General features: G+C 60.4%; 4 protein-coding genes across 4 annotated transcripts; all 4 read right to left on the bottom strand.

The window, feature by feature from the left end:
* Nucleotides 1-2,418: 2,418 nt before the first annotated feature.
* Nucleotides 2,419-3,187, bottom strand: LOC133625294 (feather keratin 1-like). The gene is made up of 2 exons (XM_061994863.1): nucleotides 3,061-3,187; nucleotides 2,419-2,735 (listed from the first exon to the last, which is right to left on the bottom strand). The coding sequence occupies exons 1-2, from the start codon at nucleotides 3,185-3,187 to the stop codon at nucleotides 2,419-2,421; spliced, it is 444 nt and encodes a 147-aa protein (XP_061850847.1).
* A 5,348-nt stretch (nucleotides 3,188-8,535) lies between these two features.
* Nucleotides 8,536-9,304, bottom strand: LOC133625290 (feather keratin 1-like). Its single transcript, XM_061994810.1, has 2 exons — nucleotides 9,178-9,304; nucleotides 8,536-8,852 (listed from the first exon to the last, which is right to left on the bottom strand). Exons 1-2 carry the CDS (start codon nucleotides 9,302-9,304, stop codon nucleotides 8,536-8,538), a joined length of 444 nt encoding a protein of 147 aa, XP_061850794.1.
* A 5,348-nt stretch (nucleotides 9,305-14,652) lies between these two features.
* LOC133625282 (feather keratin 1-like) lies at nucleotides 14,653-15,421 on the bottom strand. Its single transcript, XM_061994648.1, has 2 exons — nucleotides 15,295-15,421; nucleotides 14,653-14,969 (listed from the first exon to the last, which is right to left on the bottom strand). Exons 1-2 carry the CDS (start codon nucleotides 15,419-15,421, stop codon nucleotides 14,653-14,655), a joined length of 444 nt encoding a protein of 147 aa, XP_061850632.1.
* Nucleotides 15,422-20,769: 5,348 nt separating this feature from the next.
* LOC133625281 (feather keratin 1-like) lies at nucleotides 20,770-21,538 on the bottom strand. Its single transcript, XM_061994644.1, has 2 exons — nucleotides 21,412-21,538; nucleotides 20,770-21,086 (listed from the first exon to the last, which is right to left on the bottom strand). Exons 1-2 carry the CDS (start codon nucleotides 21,536-21,538, stop codon nucleotides 20,770-20,772), a joined length of 444 nt encoding a protein of 147 aa, XP_061850628.1.
* Between the last annotated feature and the right edge of the window lie 1,709 nt (nucleotides 21,539-23,247).

The following is a 23,247-nucleotide window of genomic DNA, read 5'->3' as shown; positions in this document are numbered from 1 at the left end:
CAGTAGGAGAACCACATGTGTTATGAACAAGACACGGGCACTCGCTTCCCAGGAGAGGCCAGGAGAAGCCGTCCCTACCACCGCGTTCTCACAGCCAGGGACAGGGTGCACTCGGCTGCCCCAGCACAGAACCGTGTTGTCACCGAAGGGTGCAACGGTTTGGGTGGGAAGAGGCCTTTGAAGATCATCCAATCCAACCCTCCTGCCAGAGGCAGGGATATCTGTCACTAGATCACGTTATTCAAATTGCTGGCAAATCTGATCCCTCAGCCTTCCTTCATGACAAGGCTGATGCATCCCTACCGTCATTTTTGTAGCCCTTCTCTGGAGCTGCTACAACAGGTCCCCGTCTTTTTTTTCGGATGGGGGTCCCAGGGAGGAAACGTTGCTCCAGCTGCAGCCCCAAGGAGAGCTGAGAAACTTTCCCCTGCAACACCCTCCACAACCACCCCTGACCAAGGGATGATTTTTCCAGCAGCTGCCACCCAGGGTCCGGCCACCTCAGGCCGTGGGTCGCTGTCACTTCAGCCAAAGGCATCCCTTGTCACGCCAGCATCACACCAGAGTCCCAGATGGGAAGAGGGAGGTGCGTTCCCAGACCCTCTCCACGAGACAGCTCCCGCGGCATAGTATGGGCAGCAATGCCAGGCCACAGCACGTAGCCATTGCTTCCATTAACACCTTCAAAAGAGCAGACACAGAGGGAAGCAGTTCAGCCACCAGAGCCCCTGACCTGCACAGGCGCCTGCTAACAAGTAACTGCTACACAGCCCCTGCATGCTCAGCTCAAAACTGCCAGCGTCTCCAGCCCCACGGGAGCTCAGAAGAACGAGGACAGCTTTCTTAGGAGCACAGTAAGAACAACGGTTACGCTTGGAACAAGACGCTGTCGCACACGCACGTCAAAGGCAGAACCCTGGGCAGGACTAACGGGAAGCAGAGTCGAGAGCCTGCGACCAAGCCTGGCCCGTGTCTGCCAAACCACGCAGAACCGAGCTGGAAGGTAGGTGCAGCAGGGGGAGAGGGCGACCACCGACGCATGGAGGACCACCAGGAACCACCAAAGACCCTCTGAGAGCACGCGTAGGAGACATTTGCAACGATGCAGCAACGTGGGAACTGTGTGCAAGTTACTAACCAACCCTTATCAATGGCAGCGTACGACCTTGTAACTTTGGTGCACAAAGACAGGGCGGAAACCTGTGTCGGGTGCGCTTGGCCTGTGCCACTACCACCGAGCAGCTGGGACGGCGCCAACCGGAATCCATCAGCGGCGTCTCTGCCGAGGGCGTGACTCTGGGCGAGCTGCAGCAACACAGCGTTCGGACAACACCAAAAAGGCAGCGGGGAGCTGGCGTTTGCTGCCTGCCAAGCGCTCCCCCGGACACTCTATCGCTACCCCTCCTCAACGTGAAAGAGGGGGAAAAAGAAGGTGACAGCCTCGTGGGTCGAGGTAAAGACGGCCGAACGAGGGAAAGAAAGCAAAGCGCGCGCGGAAGCACGGCACAGAGACTTCTTCTGTGCCTCCCACCAGCAGTCCGTGAGCATCCCCTCCTGGGAAGCAGAGTCACGGGACCTTTTACAGTTCCTTCGGAAGACAAGCAGCTCAAGAAGGAGTGCCCCCCAGTCCCCCACCTCCTCCTTCCCCTTAGCATTTATGGCCGACCACGGTGTCGTACGGTACGGAAGAAGCTTTTGGTCAGCCTGGGTCAGCCGTCCAGGCCGTGTCCTCAGTTGGGCTGCTGCGCGGGCACCGCCAGGCAAAAGCCAGAACACGAATGTCTTCTCAACAGCATTCGAGCTACAACCAGAAAGAAGCAGCAGGAGGGCAAATGCAGTGAGGCCTACCTCCACCCCAGGTAGGCTCGTTACGATATTGCCGCCACTCGCTGCACAACCGTCCTGAACAACCTCCGCTCAAAACCATCCCTGGGCAACGTCTCTTGGCCCGGGCAACGGGGGAGAGCGTCTGCAGGGGAAAGGATGACGCAGAGGCGTGAGCTTGGCATGCAGCAGAACTTTAATGAGTCCAAGAGTGGAGATCGAGGTTGCTCCGAGTGGATAAGCCGGTGCAGGGAGCACCGTGGCTGTGGCAGACAATCCGGCCGCTGCCCACCTGCCCACCCCAGAGAGGGAGCAGGACCAGCAGCCTTCCCTTCCCTAGGCTGGCTTTGTGGGGCTCACAGCCCAGGGCAGCACAAGAGAGCAAGGGCATGGGAGGGAAAGGAGAGAGGGGAAGAGGGTAAAGGCAGGCACGGGCCGTGCTCTCCGAGAGCCCAGGCTGGCCCCGTCCTTCTGCTGGGGCGGCTGGGGTCGCTCAGCCCCTCTTGCAAGCAACAAGCCGATGCTCCGTTCCCCGGCCCGGGACCATCCTGTGGCTCCCTGAGGCCTTTCCCAGGGCCATCGGCGGCAGCAGCTTTAGCAGGGGAGGATCCTCCTGCCGCACAGGCCGCTGCCAAAGCCGGAGAGGCCAAAGCCCCCGGAGGAGATGGGCACTCCCTGGCTGCTGAGGATGCTGCCAACGGCGGCGGAGGTGGAGGAGCCCACGGCGGTGTTCTGCGGGAAGGAGCTGAGGATGGGGCCGGGCAGGGTGACCACCACGGGGGAGGGCTGGATGACGACGGTGGAGTCCTGGCACTGCCTGACACAGGGCTCGTTGCAGCTGTTGGCCAGCGGGGTCGGGCCGCAGGGCTGGCACGAGCTGTAGCAGGACATGGCTGCGGGACGGAGGTGACCTGGAGGGAAACAGGGCCCCGGCGGGAAGAAAGAAAGCAGGTGGGGTGAGTAAGGAGCGGCCCGTCAGCCTCCGTAAGGAAGACCCTTTCCTTCCCACAGCTCAACAGAGTGTGGCCAAGACCAGCCGTGCCCACAGAGCTCCCAGCCCAGCCCACGGTTCAGCGGACACCTCAGCCCAGACCAAAACCTCCCCATCTCGCACGCTCCCTCTCCCACGGCCAGCAGCCTCAGGACGCAGCAGAGGGGGAAAAGGCAGCTGTGTGCTGGGAAATCCCAGAGGAGTCAGGACTGACAGGACGAGGAAGACAAGCAAGGGGATCGCACTCACCTTGTTCCCAAGGAGATGGAGGCGAGAGGAGCGGATGAGAGAGTGAGGACAAGGGCCCACTTTTATACTGCTCCTGCACCGCCCCAGGCCCACAGTCACCGCACACGGGCAGTAATTATCCATCAGAGTCACCTCCAAAGCAAAACACCCGTCCCACTTGTGTTTTGGTTTCCCTCAATGCCGCCATTTCATTTCCTCATTTCTGACAGCACCATGAAGCCTCGGAGGCTCTTTTTGAAGTACTGGGAAGAAGTGGCTCCGAGGGGTCTGGACAAAGGAAAGACATGGGCCCGGGTCCTGTTTTGCAGCCTGACCCTCATGACACACCAAGGCCTGGACATTCTTCCAAAGCAAGCCGACTCCTGCCAGCCCCCTGAGCTGGAAGAAGGCCACGCCGAGGGCCGTGGCCGCCGCGTCTCTCTGCAGCTGTGTCTGGGCACGGCCCAGGGCTCAGACACGGCTTTCCCCGGGGAAGGGATGGAGCTGCCCTGGCTGCAGGGAAATGCAGACCTTCGGAGGACCTTGGGAGGACGCGGGCCTGCAGAGAGCACGCTCCTGGCTTGGCCTCACGCCAGAAGGCTGACACACGGCCCATCCAAAATAGAGTCTCCGTGGGCAGGGAGAGGCTATCCCAGGAAGCTTGCCTGCTACAGGTATTCCCTGGCTGTCCTGGGACACGTCCCAGCTGCCTCCATGTCTGCAGGGCAGGGAAGTGCTTCGCCTCTTTGAAGTGCCGCTTTTGTACACAGAGGGCCCTGCTGAGCGCATCCCCTCCCTGAGCACCCTTGGGCACTCGGCACTGCAGGGTCCTGACAGCCCCCAGACAGTGGGCAGCTGGGGGAAATTTCTTTGCCTCCTCAGTGGTGATGGGCTTTTCTCCGGTCTGCGGATGCCTTTCGGGCACTGGAAAGGAGACCTACCTAACCCTAGCGCTGAGAGAAGACGTGTTCCCCGGGACCAGGGATGAGCCCCGACTGGTTGGGAGATGGTTTCAGCAGTTCTTTCTTTCTCTCCACGGAGCCCTCGGGAGAGCTGCTCACCACAGCCTGGTCTCTTTGGCCAGGAAGATGAGGCCTGGCTGTTCATTCCCTTCAGCCCCCCCGCCAGTCCTCTTCCCCAGCCTGGATTTCCTCAGTCAGTCTCTAAAGATTCTTTGAGCGGGCAGCGCCACAAGCCTTGGTTAGATGGGGCAAACACCGTTTGCTGCACTACATCACTCTCTGCAGCCAGGCACATCGGCAACGAAGGCCACGAGGCTCACCAGGACCGCTTTCCCCTCCAAAAGTCCGTGCTGGCCGTTCACAGGCACCCTCTTGTCCTTTCACCCGCTGAAAGGCTTTCCAGGACCATTTGCTCCATTACCCGCAAAGGGGTCGCAGTGAGGCGTTCCCCACCTCCTCCGGCGACCCCTTCCTGCAGACACGAGGCCCACCGCCTTCCTCCCAGTCCCCAGGCGCACGCCCTGATGCCCCCACTTCCGAGGGGAGTTGAGAGCGGCCTTGTCGTGACACCAACCGCCTCCCCCGGGTGCATGGCCTCAGGCCGCTTGCACTCACCTGGGCCTCTTCCTGCAAAGGGAGTTGGAAACAACGGCCCCTCACAAGCCAACATCCCTTGCCTCTATGGGACCCCGCCATCACTTTGGAGGCACCTTCTGCCTGCACGGATACAGTCCTGCCTGAGAAATCCTGGGGCCTCTCATCCCAGCACATGAAAGGAGCCTGCATTGCAGACCAAGCATGTCGCAGATGAGGAAATGAAATGGCAGCAGTGATGGAAACCACAAAACAACCTGAGCCATCGGGACGGGCATTTTGCTTTGCAGGTGACTCTGTTGGATAATTACTGCCCGTGTGCGGTGACTGTGCGCCTGGGGCGGTGCAGGAGCGGTATAAAAGTGGGCCCTTGTCCTCACTCTCTCATCCACTCCTCTCGCCTCCATCTCCTTGCCAGCAAGGTGAGTCTGAAGCTCTTTATGCTCCTTCTTCTGTTTCTCTTCCCTCTCGTCCCCCTGTGGCATATCCCAGCACACACCTGCGCCTCGGTCCTCCACTTGCTTTTGGGGCCGCTTGTCATGCGAGAGGGAAGGAGGCGGAAGGCGTGACACGAAGGTGTCTCCTGACCTACGGGTCAGTAGGAATCTCCCTGGGCTTTGTTCCTCTTTGCAGGGCTCTTTTGGAATGTGGGGAAGGAGATGCCCGTGGGCTTCCCTACAACACCTACAGCCCTTGTCACCATCTCATGGCTTTGATGCAGCGAGACGGGTTGCCGGGCTGCTCCTTACTCACCCCACCTGCTTTCTTTCTCCCCCCCCACCCCGCCCTGTTTCCCTCCAGGTCACCTCCGTCCCGCAGCCATGTCCTGCTACAGCTCGTGCCAGCCCTGCGGCCCGACCCCGCTGGCCAACAGCTGCAACGAGCCCTGTGTCAGGCAGTGCCAGGACTCCACCGTCGTCATCCAGCCCTCCCCCGTGGTGGTCACCCTGCCCGGCCCCATCCTCAGCTCCTTCCCGCAGAACACCGCCGTGGGCTCCTCCACCTCCGCCGCCGTTGGCAGCATCCTCAGCAGCCAGGGAGTGCCCATCTCCTCCGGGGGCTTTGGCCTCTCCGGCTTTGGCAGCGGCCTGTGCGGCAGGAGGATCCTCCCCTGCTAAAGCTGCTCCAGCACTGGGGCCTCCACTCACACAACCCCCTTTTCCCCTTTTGAATCATTAAAGTTCTGCTGCATTGCATCCCATGCCTCTGTGTAGTCCTGGCTCTTGCAGATGCTCCTCCCAGCTGCCCACGCAGAGACAAGTTGCTCAGGGCTGCTCTGCGTGGGGCTTCTTGACCATGTTTTTGTCGGGATGGGCAACACACGCTCGCACTGACTGTGTGTCGTTACGCATCCCGCGACCCTCTAGTTTCTCTCCTTTTCGGCCTTTTTGGGTGCGTACAGAGTCACCCGACGCAGTCCGGTGACTGCCAGCCCCTTGGCCGTCAAAACCTCGTCTTTTTTCCGTTTGGTTTTTTTTTTTTTTTTTCCCCTCATTAAGCTCAACGTTTGACCAAGGGCAGTAGGAGAACCACATGTGTTATGAACAAGACACGGGCACTCGCTTCCCAGGAGAGGCCAGGAGAAGCCGTCCCTACCACCGCGTTCTCACAGCCAGGGACAGGGTGCACTCGGCTGCCCCAGCACAGAACCGTGTTGTCACCGAAGGGTGCAACGGTTTGGGTGGGAAGAGGCCTTTGAAGATCATCCAATCCAACCCTCCTGCCAGAGGCAGGGATATCTGTCACTAGATCACGTTATTCAAATTGCTGGCAAATCTGATCCCTCAGCCTTCCTTCATGACAAGGCTGATGCATCCCTACCGTCATTTTTGTAGCCCTTCTCTGGAGCTGCTACAACAGGTCCCCGTCTTTTTTTTCGGATGGGGGTCCCAGGGAGGAAACGTTGCTCCAGCTGCAGCCCCAAGGAGAGCTGAGAAACTTTCCCCTGCAACACCCTCCACAACCACCCCTGACCAAGGGATGATTTTTCCAGCAGCTGCCACCCAGGGTCCGGCCACCTCAGGCCGTGGGTCGCTGTCACTTCAGCCAAAGGCATCCCTTGTCACGCCAGCATCACACCAGAGTCCCAGATGGGAAGAGGGAGGTGCGTTCCCAGACCCTCTCCACGAGACAGCTCCCGCGGCATAGTATGGGCAGCAATGCCAGGCCACAGCACGTAGCCATTGCTTCCATTAACACCTTCAAAAGAGCAGACACAGAGGGAAGCAGTTCAGCCACCAGAGCCCCTGACCTGCACAGGCGCCTGCTAACAAGTAACTGCTACACAGCCCCTGCATGCTCAGCTCAAAACTGCCAGCGTCTCCAGCCCCACGGGAGCTCAGAAGAACGAGGACAGCTTTCTTAGGAGCACAGTAAGAACAACGGTTACGCTTGGAACAAGACGCTGTCGCACACGCACGTCAAAGGCAGAACCCTGGGCAGGACTAACGGGAAGCAGAGTCGAGAGCCTGCGACCAAGCCTGGCCCGTGTCTGCCAAACCACGCAGAACCGAGCTGGAAGGTAGGTGCAGCAGGGGGAGAGGGCGACCACCGACGCATGGAGGACCACCAGGAACCACCAAAGACCCTCTGAGAGCACGCGTAGGAGACATTTGCAACGATGCAGCAACGTGGGAACTGTGTGCAAGTTACTAACCAACCCTTATCAATGGCAGCGTACGACCTTGTAACTTTGGTGCACAAAGACAGGGCGGAAACCTGTGTCGGGTGCGCTTGGCCTGTGCCACTACCACCGAGCAGCTGGGACGGCGCCAACCGGAATCCATCAGCGGCGTCTCTGCCGAGGGCGTGACTCTGGGCGAGCTGCAGCAACACAGCGTTCGGACAACACCAAAAAGGCAGCGGGGAGCTGGCGTTTGCTGCCTGCCAAGCGCTCCCCCGGACACTCTATCGCTACCCCTCCTCAACGTGAAAGAGGGGGAAAAAGAAGGTGACAGCCTCGTGGGTCGAGGTAAAGACGGCCGAACGAGGGAAAGAAAGCAAAGCGCGCGCGGAAGCACGGCACAGAGACTTCTTCTGTGCCTCCCACCAGCAGTCCGTGAGCATCCCCTCCTGGGAAGCAGAGTCACGGGACCTTTTACAGTTCCTTCGGAAGACAAGCAGCTCAAGAAGGAGTGCCCCCCAGTCCCCCACCTCCTCCTTCCCCTTAGCATTTATGGCCGACCACGGTGTCGTACGGTACGGAAGAAGCTTTTGGTCAGCCTGGGTCAGCCGTCCAGGCCGTGTCCTCAGTTGGGCTGCTGCGCGGGCACCGCCAGGCAAAAGCCAGAACACGAATGTCTTCTCAACAGCATTCGAGCTACAACCAGAAAGAAGCAGCAGGAGGGCAAATGCAGTGAGGCCTACCTCCACCCCAGGTAGGCTCGTTACGATATTGCCGCCACTCGCTGCACAACCGTCCTGAACAACCTCCGCTCAAAACCATCCCTGGGCAACGTCTCTTGGCCCGGGCAACGGGGGAGAGCGTCTGCAGGGGAAAGGATGACGCAGAGGCGTGAGCTTGGCATGCAGCAGAACTTTAATGAGTCCAAGAGTGGAGATCGAGGTTGCTCCGAGTGGATAAGCCGGTGCAGGGAGCACCGTGGCTGTGGCAGACAATCCGGCCGCTGCCCACCTGCCCACCCCAGAGAGGGAGCAGGACCAGCAGCCTTCCCTTCCCTAGGCTGGCTTTGTGGGGCTCACAGCCCAGGGCAGCACAAGAGAGCAAGGGCATGGGAGGGAAAGGAGAGAGGGGAAGAGGGTAAAGGCAGGCACGGGCCGTGCTCTCCGAGAGCCCAGGCTGGCCCCGTCCTTCTGCTGGGGCGGCTGGGGTCGCTCAGCCCCTCTTGCAAGCAACAAGCCGATGCTCCGTTCCCCGGCCCGGGACCATCCTGTGGCTCCCTGAGGCCTTTCCCAGGGCCATCGGCGGCAGCAGCTTTAGCAGGGGAGGATCCTCCTGCCGCACAGGCCGCTGCCAAAGCCGGAGAGGCCAAAGCCCCCGGAGGAGATGGGCACTCCCTGGCTGCTGAGGATGCTGCCAACGGCGGCGGAGGTGGAGGAGCCCACGGCGGTGTTCTGCGGGAAGGAGCTGAGGATGGGGCCGGGCAGGGTGACCACCACGGGGGAGGGCTGGATGACGACGGTGGAGTCCTGGCACTGCCTGACACAGGGCTCGTTGCAGCTGTTGGCCAGCGGGGTCGGGCCGCAGGGCTGGCACGAGCTGTAGCAGGACATGGCTGCGGGACGGAGGTGACCTGGAGGGAAACAGGGCCCCGGCGGGAAGAAAGAAAGCAGGTGGGGTGAGTAAGGAGCGGCCCGTCAGCCTCCGTAAGGAAGACCCTTTCCTTCCCACAGCTCAACAGAGTGTGGCCAAGACCAGCCGTGCCCACAGAGCTCCCAGCCCAGCCCACGGTTCAGCGGACACCTCAGCCCAGACCAAAACCTCCCCATCTCGCACGCTCCCTCTCCCACGGCCAGCAGCCTCAGGACGCAGCAGAGGGGGAAAAGGCAGCTGTGTGCTGGGAAATCCCAGAGGAGTCAGGACTGACAGGACGAGGAAGACAAGCAAGGGGATCGCACTCACCTTGTTCCCAAGGAGATGGAGGCGAGAGGAGCGGATGAGAGAGTGAGGACAAGGGCCCACTTTTATACTGCTCCTGCACCGCCCCAGGCCCACAGTCACCGCACACGGGCAGTAATTATCCATCAGAGTCACCTCCAAAGCAAAACACCCGTCCCACTTGTGTTTTGGTTTCCCTCAATGCCGCCATTTCATTTCCTCATTTCTGACAGCACCATGAAGCCTCGGAGGCTCTTTTTGAAGTACTGGGAAGAAGTGGCTCCGAGGGGTCTGGACAAAGGAAAGACATGGGCCCGGGTCCTGTTTTGCAGCCTGACCCTCATGACACACCAAGGCCTGGACATTCTTCCAAAGCAAGCCGACTCCTGCCAGCCCCCTGAGCTGGAAGAAGGCCACGCCGAGGGCCGTGGCCGCCGCGTCTCTCTGCAGCTGTGTCTGGGCACGGCCCAGGGCTCAGACACGGCTTTCCCCGGGGAAGGGATGGAGCTGCCCTGGCTGCAGGGAAATGCAGACCTTCGGAGGACCTTGGGAGGACGCGGGCCTGCAGAGAGCACGCTCCTGGCTTGGCCTCACGCCAGAAGGCTGACACACGGCCCATCCAAAATAGAGTCTCCGTGGGCAGGGAGAGGCTATCCCAGGAAGCTTGCCTGCTACAGGTATTCCCTGGCTGTCCTGGGACACGTCCCAGCTGCCTCCATGTCTGCAGGGCAGGGAAGTGCTTCGCCTCTTTGAAGTGCCGCTTTTGTACACAGAGGGCCCTGCTGAGCGCATCCCCTTCCTGAGCACCCTCGGGCACTCGGCACTGCAGGGTCCTGACAGCCCCCAGACAGTGGGCAGCTGGGGGAAATTTCTTTGCCTCCTCAGTGGTGATGGGCTTTTCTCCGGTCTGCGGATGCCTTTCGGGCACTGGAAAGGAGACCTACCTAACCCTAGCGCTGAGAGAAGACGTGTTCCCCGGGACCAGGGATGAGCCCCGACTGGTTGGGAGATGGTTTCAGCAGTTCTTTCTTTCTCTCCACGGAGCCCTCGGGAGAGCTGCTCACCACAGCCTGGTCTCTTTGGCCAGGAAGATGAGGCCTGGCTGTTCATTCCCTTCAGCCCCCCCGCCAGTCCTCTTCCCCAGCCTGGATTTCCTCAGTCAGTCTCTAAAGATTCTTTGAGCGGGCAGCGCCACAAGCCTTGGTTAGATGGGGCAAACACCGTTTGCTGCACTACATCACTCTCTGCAGCCAGGCACATCGGCAACGAAGGCCACGAGGCTCACCAGGACCGCTTTCCCCTCCAAAAGTCCGTGCTGGCCGTTCACAGGCACCCTCTTGTCCTTTCACCCGCTGAAAGGCTTTCCAGGACCATTTGCTCCATTACCCGCAAAGGGGTCGCAGTGAGGCGTTCCCCACCTCCTCCGGCGACCCCTTCCTGCAGACACGAGGCCCACCGCCTTCCTCCCAGTCCCCAGGCGCACGCCCTGATGCCCCCACTTCCGAGGGGAGTTGAGAGCGGCCTTGTCGTGACACCAACCGCCTCCCCCGGGTGCATGGCCTCAGGCCGCTTGCACTCACCTGGGCCTCTTCCTGCAAAGGGAGTTGGAAACAACGGCCCCTCACAAGCCAACATCCCTTGCCTCTATGGGACCCCGCCATCACTTTGGAGGCACCTTCTGCCTGCACGGATACAGTCCTGCCTGAGAAATCCTGGGGCCTCTCATCCCAGCACATGAAAGGAGCCTGCATTGCAGACCAAGCATGTCGCAGATGAGGAAATGAAATGGCAGCAGTGATGGAAACCACAAAACAACCTGAGCCATCGGGACGGGCATTTTGCTTTGCAGGTGACTCTGTTGGATAATTACTGCCCGTGTGCGGTGACTGTGCGCCTGGGGCGGTGCAGGAGCGGTATAAAAGTGGGCCCTTGTCCTCACTCTCTCATCCACTCCTCTCGCCTCCATCTCCTTGCCAGCAAGGTGAGTCTGAAGCTCTTTATGCTCCTTCTTCTGTTTCTCTTCCCTCTCGTCCCCCTGTGGCATATCCCAGCACACACCTGCGCCTCGGTCCTCCACTTGCTTTTGGGGCCGCTTGTCATGCGAGAGGGAAGGAGGCGGAAGGCGTGACACGAAGGTGTCTCCTGACCTACGGGTCAGTAGGAATCTCCCTGGGCTTTGTTCCTCTTTGCAGGGCTCTTTTGGAATGTGGGGAAGGAGATGCCCGTGGGCTTCCCTACAACACCTACAGCCCTTGTCACCATCTCATGGCTTTGATGCAGCGAGACGGGTTGCCGGGCTGCTCCTTACTCACCCCACCTGCTTTCTTTCTCCCCCCCCACCCCGCCCTGTTTCCCTCCAGGTCACCTCCGTCCCGCAGCCATGTCCTGCTACAGCTCGTGCCAGCCCTGCGGCCCGACCCCACTGGCCAACAGCTGCAACGAGCCCTGTGTCAGGCAGTGCCAGGACTCCACCGTCGTCATCCAGCCCTCCCCCGTGGTGGTCACCCTGCCCGGCCCCATCCTCAGCTCCTTCCCGCAGAACACCGCCGTGGGCTCCTCCACCTCCGCCGCCGTTGGCAGCATCCTCAGCAGCCAGGGAGTGCCCATCTCCTCCGGGGGCTTTGGCCTCTCCGGCTTTGGCAGCGGCCTGTGCGGCAGGAGGATCCTCCCCTGCTAAAGCTGCTCCAGCACTGGGGCCTCCACTCACACAACCCCCTTTTCCCCTTTTGAATCATTAAAGTTCTGCTGCATTGCATCCCATGCCTCTGTGTAGTCCTGGCTCTTGCAGATGCTCCTCCCAGCTGCCCACGCAGAGACAAGTTGCTCAGGGCTGCTCTGCGTGGGGCTTCTTGACCATGTTTTTGTCGGGATGGGCAACACACGCTCGCACTGACTGTGTGTCGTTACGCATCCCGCGACCCTCTAGTTTCTCTCCTTTTCGGCCTTTTTGGGTGCGTACAGAGTCACCCGACGCAGTCCGGTGACTGCCAGCCCCTTGGCCGTCAAAACCTCGTCTTTTTTCCGTTTGGTTTTTTTTTTTTTTTTTCCCCTCATTAAGCTCAACGTTTGACCAAGGGCAGTAGGAGAACCACATGTGTTATGAACAAGACACGGGCACTCGCTTCCCAGGAGAGGCCAGGAGAAGCCGTCCCTACCACCGCGTTCTCACAGCCAGGGACAGGGTGCACTCGGCTGCCCCAGCACAGAACCGTGTTGTCACCGAAGGGTGCAACGGTTTGGGTGGGAAGAGGCCTTTGAAGATCATCCAATCCAACCCTCCTGCCAGAGGCAGGGATATCTGTCACTAGATCACGTTATTCAAATTGCTGGCAAATCTGATCCCTCAGCCTTCCTTCATGACAAGGCTGATGCATCCCTACCGTCATTTTTGTAGCCCTTCTCTGGAGCTGCTACAACAGGTCCCCGTCTTTTTTTTCGGATGGGGGTCCCAGGGAGGAAACGTTGCTCCAGCTGCAGCCCCAAGGAGAGCTGAGAAACTTTCCCCTGCAACACCCTCCACAACCACCCCTGACCAAGGGATGATTTTTCCAGCAGCTGCCACCCAGGGTCCGGCCACCTCAGGCCGTGGGTCGCTGTCACTTCAGCCAAAGGCATCCCTTGTCACGCCAGCATCACACCAGAGTCCCAGATGGGAAGAGGGAGGTGCGTTCCCAGACCCTCTCCACGAGACAGCTCCCGCGGCATAGTATGGGCAGCAATGCCAGGCCACAGCACGTAGCCATTGCTTCCATTAACACCTTCAAAAGAGCAGACACAGAGGGAAGCAGTTCAGCCACCAGAGCCCCTGACCTGCACAGGCGCCTGCTAACAAGTAACTGCTACACAGCCCCTGCATGCTCAGCTCAAAACTGCCAGCGTCTCCAGCCCCACGGGAGCTCAGAAGAACGAGGACAGCTTTCTTAGGAGCACAGTAAGAACAACGGTTACGCTTGGAACAAGACGCTGTCGCACACGCACGTCAAAGGCAGAACCCTGGGCAGGACTAACGGGAAGCAGAGTCGAGAGCCTGCGACCAAGCCTGGCCCGTGTCTGCCAAACCACGCAGAACTGAGCTGGAAGGTAGGTGCAGCAGGGGGAGAGGGCGACCACCGACGCATGGAGGACCACCAGGAACCACCAAAGACCCTCTGAGAGCACGCGTAGGAGACATTTGCAACGATGCAGCAACGTGGGAACTGTGTGCAAGTTACTAACCAACCCTTATCAATGGCAGCGTACGACCTTGTAACTTTGGTGCACAAAGACAGGGCGGAAACCTGTGTCGGGTGCGCTTGGCCTGTGCCACTACCACCGAGCAGCTGGGACGGCGCCAACCGGAATCCATCAGCGGCGTCTCTGCCGAGGGCGTGACTCTGGGCGAGCTGCAGCAACACAGCGTTCGGACAACACCAAAAAGGCAGCGGGGAGCTGGCGTTTGCTGCCTGCCAAGCGCTCCCCCGGACACTCTATCGCTACCCCTCCTCAACGTGAAAGAGGGGGAAAAAGAAGGTGACAGCCTCGTGGGTCGAGGTAAAGACGGCCGAACGAGGGAAAGAAAGCAAAGCGCGCGCGGAAGCACGGCACAGAGACTTCTTCTGTGCCTCCCACCAGCAGTCCGTGAGCATCCCCTCCTGGGAAGCAGAGTCACGGGACCTTTTACAGTTCCTTCGGAAGACAAGCAGCTCAAGAAGGAGTGCCCCCCAGTCCCCCACCTCCTCCTTCCCCTTAGCATTTATGGCCGACCACGGTGTCGTACGGTACGGAAGAAGCTTTTGGTCAGCCTGGGTCAGCCGTCCAGGCCGTGTCCTCAGTTGGGCTGCTGCGCGGGCACCGCCAGGCAAAAGCCAGAACACGAATGTCTTCTCAACAGCATTCGAGCTACAACCAGAAAGAAGCAGCAGGAGGGCAAATGCAGTGAGGCCTACCTCCACCCCAGGTAGGCTCGTTACGATATTGCCGCCACTCGCTGCACAACCGTCCTGAACAACCTCCGCTCAAAACCATCCCTGGGCAACGTCTCTTGGCCCGGGCAACGGGGGAGAGCGTCTGCAGGGGAAAGGATGACGCAGAGGCGTGAGCTTGGCATGCAGCAGAACTTTAATGAGTCCAAGAGTGGAGATCGAGGTTGCTCCGAGTGGATAAGCCGGTGCAGGGAGCACCGTGGCTGTGGCAGACAATCCGGCCGCTGCCCACCTGCCCACCCCAGAGAGGGAGCAGGACCAGCAGCCTTCCCTTCCCTAGGCTGGCTTTGTGGGGCTCACAGCCCAGGGCAGCACAAGAGAGCAAGGGCATGGGAGGGAAAGGAGAGAGGGGAAGAGGGTAAAGGCAGGCACGGGCCGTGCTCTCCGAGAGCCCAGGCTGGCCCCGTCCTTCTGCTGGGGCGGCTGGGGTCGCTCAGCCCCTCTTGCAAGCAACAAGCCGATGCTCCGTTCCCCGGCCCGGGACCATCCTGTGGCTCCCTGAGGCCTTTCCCAGGGCCATCGGCGGCAGCAGCTTTAGCAGGGGAGGATCCTCCTGCCGCACAGGCCGCTGCCAAAGCCGGAGAGGCCAAAGCCCCCGGAGGAGATGGGCACTCCCTGGCTGCTGAGGATGCTGCCAACGGCGGCGGAGGTGGAGGAGCCCACGGCGGTGTTCTGCGGGAAGGAGCTGAGGATGGGGCCGGGCAGGGTGACCACCACGGGGGAGGGCTGGATGACGACGGTGGAGTCCTGGCACTGCCTGACACAGGGCTCGTTGCAGCTGTTGGCCAGCGGGGTCGGGCCGCAGGGCTGGCACGAGCTGTAGCAGGACATGGCTGCGGGACGGAGGTGACCTGGAGGGAAACAGGGCCCCGGCGGGAAGAAAGAAAGCAGGTGGGGTGAGTAAGGAGCGGCCCGTCAGCCTCCGTAAGGAAGACCCTTTCCTTCCCACAGCTCAACAGAGTGTGGCCAAGACCAGCCGTGCCCACAGAGCTCCCAGCCCAGCCCACGGTTCAGCGGACACCTCAGCCCAGACCAAAACCTCCCCATCTCGCACGCTCCCTCTCCCACGGCCAGCAGCCTCAGGACGCAGCAGAGGGGGAAAAGGCAGCTGTGTGCTGGGAAATCCCAGAGGAGTCAGGACTGACAGGACGAGGAAGACAAGCAAGGGGATCGCACTCACCTTGTTCCCAAGGAGATGGAGGCGAGAGGAGCGGATGAGAGAGTGAGGACAAGGGCCCACTTTTATACTGCTCCTGCACCGCCCCAGGCCCACAGTCACCGCACACGGGCAGTAATTATCCATCAGAGTCACCTCCAAAGCAAAACACCCGTCCCACTTGTGTTTTGGTTTCCCTCAATGCCGCCATTTCATTTCCTCATTTCTGACAGCACCATGAAGCCTCGGAGGCTCTTTTTGAAGTACTGGGAAGAAGTGGCTCCGAGGGGTCTGGACAAAGGAAAGACATGGGCCCGGGTCCTGTTTTGCAGCCTGACCCTCATGACACACCAAGGCCTGGACATTCTTCCAAAGCAAGCCGACTCCTGCCAGCCCCCTGAGCTGGAAGAAGGCCACGCCGAGGGCCGTGGCCGCCGCGTCTCTCTGCAGCTGTGTCTGGGCACGGCCCAGGGCTCAGACACGGCTTTCCCCGGGGAAGGGATGGAGCTGCCCTGGCTGCAGGGAAATGCAGACCTTCGGAGGACCTTGGGAGGACGCGGGCCTGCAGAGAGCACGCTCCTGGCTTGGCCTCACGCCAGAAGGCTGACACACGGCCCATCCAAAATAGAGTCTCCGTGGGCAGGGAGAGGCTATCCCAGGAAGCTTGCCTGCTACAGGTATTCCCTGGCTGTCCTGGGACACGTCCCAGCTGCCTCCATGTCTGCAGGGCAGGGAAGTGCTTCGCCTCTTTGAAGTGCCGCTTTTGTACACAGAGGGCCCTGCTGAGCGCATCCCCTTCCTGAGCACCCTCGGGCACTCGGCACTGCAGGGTCCTGACAGCCCCCAGACAGTGGGCAGCTGGGGGAAATTTCTTTGCCTCCTCAGTGGTGATGGGCTTTTCTCCGGTCTGCGGATGCCTTTCGGGCACTGGAAAGGAGACCTACCTAACCCTAGCGCTGAGAGAAGACGTGTTCCCCGGGACCAGGGATGAGCCCCGACTGGTTGGGAGATGGTTTCAGCAGTTCTTTCTTTCTCTCCACGGAGCCCTCGGGAGAGCTGCTCACCACAGCCTGGTCTCTTTGGCCAGGAAGATGAGGCCTGGCTGTTCATTCCCTTCAGCCCCCCCGCCAGTCCTCTTCCCCAGCCTGGATTTCCTCAGTCAGTCTCTAAAGATTCTTTGAGCGGGCAGCGCCACAAGCCTTGGTTAGATGGGGCAAACACCGTTTGCTGCACTACATCACTCTCTGCAGCCAGGCACATCGGCAACGAAGGCCACGAGGCTCACCAGGACCGCTTTCCCCTCCAAAAGTCCGTGCTGGCCGTTCACAGGCACCCTCTTGTCCTTTCACCCGCTGAAAGGCTTTCCAGGACCATTTGCTCCATTACCCGCAAAGGGGTCGCAGTGAGGCGTTCCCCACCTCCTCCGGCGACCCCTTCCTGCAGACACGAGGCCCACCGCCTTCCTCCCAGTCCCCAGGCGCACGCCCTGATGCCCCCACTTCCGAGGGGAGTTGAGAGCGGCCTTGTCGTGACACCAACCGCCTCCCCCGGGTGCATGGCCTCAGGCCGCTTGCACTCACCTGGGCCTCTTCCTGCAAAGGGAGTTGGAAACAACGGCCCCTCACAAGCCAACATCCCTTGCCTCTATGGGACCCCGCCATCACTTTGGAGGCACCTTCTGCCTGCACGGATACAGTCCTGCCTGAGAAATCCTGGGGCCTCTCATCCCAGCACATGAAAGGAGCCTGCATTGCAGACCAAGCATGTCGCAGATGAGGAAATGAAATGGCAGCAGTGATGGAAACCACAAAACAACCTGAGCCATCGGGACGGGCATTTTGCTTTGCAGGTGACTCTGTTGGATAATTACTGCCCGTGTGCGGTGACTGTGCGCCTGGGGCGGTGCAGGAGCGGTATAAAAGTGGGCCCTTGTCCTCACTCTCTCATCCACTCCTCTCGCCTCCATCTCCTTGCCAGCAAGGTGAGTCTGAAGCTCTTTATGCTCCTTCTTCTGTTTCTCTTCCCTCTCGTCCCCCTGTGGCATATCCCAGCACACACCTGCGCCTCGGTCCTCCACTTGCTTTTGGGGCCGCTTGTCATGCGAGAGGGAAGGAGGCGGAAGGCGTGACACGAAGGTGTCTCCTGACCTACGGGTCAGTAGGAATCTCCCTGGGCTTTGTTCCTCTTTGCAGGGCTCTTTTGGAATGTGGGGAAGGAGATGCCCGTGGGCTTCCCTACAACACCTACAGCCCTTGTCACCATCTCATGGCTTTGATGCAGCGAGACGGGTTGCCGGGCTGCTCCTTACTCACCCCACCTGCTTTCTTTCTCCCCCCCCACCCCGCCCTGTTTCCCTCCAGGTCACCTCCGTCCCGCAGCCATGTCCTGCTACAGCTCGTGCCAGCCCTGCGGCCCGACCCCGCTGGCCAACAGCTGCAACGAGCCCTGTGTCAGGCAGTGCCAGGACTCCACCGTCGTCATCCAGCCCTCCCCCGTGGTGGTCACCCTGCCCGGCCCCATCCTCAGCTCCTTCCCGCAGAACACCGCCGTGGGCTCCTCCACCTCCGCCGCCGTTGGCAGCATCCTCAGCAGCCAGGGAGTGCCCATCTCCTCCGGGGGCTTTGGCCTCTCCGGCTTTGGCAGCGGCCTGTGCGGCAGGAGGATCCTCCCCTGCTAAAGCTGCTCCAGCACTGGGGCCTCCACTCACACAACCCCCTTTTCCCCTTTTGAATCATTAAAGTTCTGCTGCATTGCATCCCATGCCTCTGTGTAGTCCTGGCTCTTGCAGATGCTCCTCCCAGCTGCCCACGCAGAGACAAGTTGCTCAGGGCTGCTCTGCGTGGGGCTTCTTGACCATGTTTTTGTCGGGATGGGCAACACACGCTCGCACTGACCGTGTGTCGTTACGCATCCCGCGACCCTCTAGTTTCTCTCCTTTTCGGCCTTTTTGGGTGCGTACAGAGTCACCCGACGCAGTCCGGTGACTGCCAGCCCCTTGGCCGTCAAAACCTCGTCTTTTTTCCGTTTGGGTTTTTTTTTTTTTTTTCCCCTCATTAAGCTCAACGTTTGACCAAGGGCAGTAGGAGAACCACATGTGTTATGAACAAGACACGGGCACTCGCTTCCCAGGAGAGGCCAGGAGAAGCCGTCCCTACCACCGCGTTCTCACAGCCAGGGACAGGGTGCACTCGGCTGCCCCAGCACAGAACCGTGTTGTCACCGAAGGGTGCAACGGTTTGGGTGGGAAGAGGCCTTTGAAGATCATCCAATCCAACCCTCCTGCCAGAGGCAGGGATATCTGTCACTAGATCACGTTATTCAAATTGCTGGCAAATCTGATCCCTCAGCCTTCCTTCATGACAAGGCTGATGCATCCCTACCGTCATTTTTGTAGCCCTTCTCTGGAGCTGCTACAACAGGTCCCCGTCTTTTTTTTCGGATGGGGGTCCCAGGGAGGAAACGTTGCTCCAGCTGCAGCCCCAAGGAGAGCTGAGAAACTTTCCCCTGCAACACCCTCCACAACCACCCCTGACCAAGGGATGATTTTTCCAGCAGCTGCCACCCAGGGTCCGGCCACCTCAGGCCGTGGGTCGCTGTCACTTCAGCCAAAGGCATCCCTTGTCACGCCAGCATCACACCAGAGTCCCAGATGGGAAGAGGGAGGTGCGTTCCCAGACCCTCTCCACGAGACAGCTCCCGCGGCATAGTATGGGCAGCAATGCCAGGCCACAGCACGTAGCCATTGCTTCCATTAACACCTTCAAAAGAGCAGACACAGAGGGAAGCAGTTCAGCCACCAGAGCCCCTGACCTGCACAGGCGCCTGCTAACAAGTAACTGCTACACAGCCCCTGCATGCTCAGCTCAAAACTGCCAGCGTCTCCAGCCCCACGGGAGCTCAGAAGAACGAGGACAGCTTTCTTAGGAGCACAGTAAGAACAACGGTTACGCTTGGAACAAGACGCTGTCGCACACGCACGTCAAAGGCAGAACCCTGGGCAGGACTAACGGGAAGCAGAGTCGAGAGCCTGCGACCAAGCCTGGCCCGTGTCTGCCAAACCACGCAGAACCGAGCTGGAAGGTAGGTGCAGCAGGGGGAGAGGGCGACCACCGACGCATGGAGGACCACCAGGAACCACCAAAGACCCTCTGAGAGCACGCGTAGGAGACATTTGCAACGATGCAGCAACGTGGGAACTGTGTGCAAGTTACTAACCAACCCTTATCAATGGCAGCGTACGACCTTGTAACTTTGGTGCACAAAGACAGGGCGGAAACCTGTGTCGGGTGCGCTTGGCCTGTGCCACTACCACCGAGCAGCTGGGACGGCGCCAACCGGAATCCATCAGCGGCGTCTCTGCCGAGGGCGTGACTCTGGGCGAGCTGCAGCAACACAGCGTTCGGACAACACCAAAAAGGCAGCGGGGAGCTGGCGTTTGCTGCCTGCCAAGCGCTCCCCCGGACACTCTATCGCTACCCCTCCTCAACGTGAAAGAGGGGGAAAAAGAAGGTGACAGCCTCGTGGGTCGAGGTAAAGACGGCCGAACGAGGGAAAGAAAGCAAAGCGCGCGCGGAAGCACGGCACAGAGACTTCTTCTGTGCCTCCCACCAGCAGTCCGTGAGCATCCCCTCCTGGGAAGCAGAGTCACGGGACCTTTTACAGTTCCTTCGGAAGACAAGCAGCTCAAGAAGGAGTGCCCCCCAGTCCCCCACCTCCTCCTTCCCCTTAGCATTTATGGCCGACCACGGTGTCGTACGGTACGGAAGAAGCTTTTGGTCAGCCTGGGTCAGCCGTCCAGGCCGTGTCCTCAGTTGGGCTGCTGCGCGGGCACCGCCAGGCAAAAGCCAGAACACGAATGTCTTCTCAACAGCATTCGAGCTACAACCAGAAAGAAGCAGCAGGAGGGCAAATGCAGTGAGGCCTACCTCCACCCCAGGTAGGCTCGTTACGATATTGCCGCCACTCGCTGCACAACCGTCCTGAACAACCTCCGCTCAAAACCATCCCTGGGCAACGTCTCTTGGCCCGGGCAACGGGGGAGAGCGTCTGCAGGGGAAAGGATGACGCAGAGGCGTGAGCTTGGCATGCAGCAGAACTTTAATGAGTCCAAGAGTGGAGATCGAGGTTGCTCCGAGTGGATAAGCCGGTGCAGGGAGCACCGTGGCTGTGGCAGACAATCCGGCCGCTGCCCACCTGCCCACCCCAGAGAGGGAGCAGGACCAGCAGCCTTCCCTTCCCTAGGCTGGCTTTGTGGGGCTCACAGCCCAGGGCAGCACAAGAGAGCAAGGGCATGGGAGGGAAAGGAGAGAGGGGAAGAGGGTAAAGGCAGGCACGGGCCGTGCTCTCCGAGAGCCCAGGCTGGCCCCGTCCTTCTGCTGGGGCGGCTGGGGTCGCTCAGCCCCTCTTGCAAGCAACAAGCCGATGCTCCGTTCCCCGGCCCGGGACCATCCTGTGGCTCCCTGAGGCCTTTCCCAGGGCCATCGGCGGCAGCAGCTTTAGCAGGGGAGGATCCTCCTGCCGCACAGGCCGCTGCCAAAGCCGGAGAGGCCAAAGCCCCCGGAGGAGATGGGCACTCCCTGGCTGCTGAGGATGCTGCCAACGGCGGCGGAGGTGGAGGAGCCCACGGCGGTGTTCTGCGGGAAGGAGCTGAGGATGGGGCCGGGCAGGGTGACCACCACGGGGGAGGGCTGGATGACGACGGTGGAGTCCTGGCACTGCCTGACACAGGGCTCGTTGCAGCTGTTGGCCAGCGGGGTCGGGCCGCAGGGCTGGCACGAGCTGTAGCAGGACATGGCTGCGGGACGGAGGTGACCTGGAGGGAAACAGGGCCCCGGCGGGAAGAAAGAAAGCAGGTGGGGTGAGTAAGGAGCGGCCCGTCAGCCTCCGTAAGGAAGACCCTTTCCTTCCCACAGCTCAACAGAGTGTGGCCAAGACCAGCCGTGCCCACAGAGCTCCCAGCCCAGCCCACGGTTCAGCGGACACCTCAGCCCAGACCAAAACCTCCCCATCTCGCACGCTCCCTCTCCCACGGCCAGCAGCCTCAGGACGCAGCAGAGGGGGAAAAGGCAGCTGTGTGCTGGGAAATCCCAGAGGAGTCAGGACTGACAGGACGAGGAAGACAAGCAAGGGGATCGCACTCACCTTGTTCCCAAGGAGATGGAGGCGAGAGGAGCGGATGAGAGAGTGAGGACAAGGGCCCACTTTTATACTGCTCCTGCACCGCCCCAGGCCCACAGTCACCGCACACGGGCAGTAATTATCCATCAGAGTCACCTCCAAAGCAAAACACCCGTCCCACTTGTGTTTTGGTTTCCCTCAATGCCGCCATTTCATTTCCTCATTTCTGACAGCACCATGAAGCCTCGGAGGCTCTTTTTGAAGTACTGGGAAGAAGTGGCTCCGAGGGGTCTGGACAAAGGAAAGACATGGGCCCGGGTCCTGTTTTGCAGCCTGACCCTCATGACACACCAAGGCCTGGACATTCTTCCAAAGCAAGCCGACTCCTGCCAGCCCCCTGAGCTGGAAGAAGGCCACGCCGAGGGCCGTGGCCGCCGCGTCTCTCTGCAGCTGTGTCTGGGCACGGCCCAGGGCTCAGACACGGCTTTCCCCGGGGAAGGGATGGAGCTGCCCTGGCTGCAGGGAAATGCAGACCTTCGGAGGACCTTGGGAGGACGCGGGCCTGCAGAGAGCACGCTCCTGGCTTGGCCTCACGCCAGAAGGCTGACACACGGCCCATCCAAAATAGAGTCTCCGTGGGCAGGGAGAGGCTATCCCAGGAAGCTTGCCTGCTACAGGTATTCCCTGGCTGTCCTGGGACACGTCCCAGCTGCCTCCATGTCTGCAGGGCAGGGAAGTGCTTCGCCTCTTTGAAGTGCCGCTTTTGTACACAGAGGGCCCTGCTGAGCGCATCCCCTCCCTGAGCACCCTCGGGCACTCGGCACTGCAGGGTCCTGACAGCCCCCAGACAGTGGGCAGCTGGGGGAAATTTCTTTGCCTCCTCAGTGGTGATGGGCTTTTCTCCGGTCTGCGGATGCCTTTCGGGCACTGGAAAGGAGACCTACCTAACCCTAGCGCTGAGAGAAGACGTGTTCCCCGGGACCAGGGATGAGCCCCGACTGGTTGGGAGATGGTTTCAGCAGCTCTTTCTTTCTCTCCACGGAGCCCTCGGGAGAGCTGCTCACCACAGCCTGGTCTCTTTGGCCAGGAAGATGAGGCCTGGCTGTTCATTCCCTTCAGCCCCCCCGCCAGTCCTCTTCCCCAGCCTGGATTTCCTCAGTCAGTCTCTAAAGATTCTTTGAGCGGGCAGCGCCACAAGCCTTGGTTAGATGGGGCAAACACCGTTTGCTGCACTACATCACTCTCTGCAGCCAGGCACATCGGCAACGAAGGCCACGAGGCTCACCAGGACCGCTTTCCCCTCCAAAAGTCCGTGCTGGCCGTTCACAGGCACCCTCTTGTCCTTTCACCCGCTGAAAGGCTTTCCAGGACCATTTGCTCCATTACCCGCAAAGGGGTCGCAGTGAGGCGTTCCCCACCTCCTCCGGCGACCCCTTCCTGCAGACACGAGGCCCACCGCCTTCCTCCCAGTCCCCAGGCGCACGCCCTGATGCCCCCACTTCCGAGGGGAGTTGAGAGCGGCCTTGTCGTGACACCAACCGCCTCCCCCGGGTGCATGGCCTCAGGCCGCTTGCACTCACCTGGGCCTCTTCCTGCAAAGGGAGTTGGAAACAACGGCCCCTCACAAGCCAACATCCCTTGCCTCTATGGGACCCCGCCATCACTTTGGAGGCACCTTCTGCCTGCACGGATACAGTCCTGCCTGAGAAATCCTGGGGCCTCTCATCCCAGCACATGAAAGGAGCCTGCATTGCAGACCAAGCATGTCGCAGATGAGGAAATGAAATGGCAGCAGTGATGGAAACCACAAAACAACCTGAGCCATCGGGACGGGCATTTTGCTTTGCAGGTGACTC

Source organism: Colius striatus, chromosome 4 (genome assembly GCF_028858725.1).
Source record: "Colius striatus isolate bColStr4 chromosome 4, bColStr4.1.hap1, whole genome shotgun sequence".
NCBI lineage: Eukaryota > Metazoa > Chordata > Aves > Coliiformes > Coliidae > Colius > Colius striatus.
The sequence above is the reverse complement of the archived record's forward strand: the minus strand, read 5'-3'. Positions and strand labels throughout refer to the sequence as shown.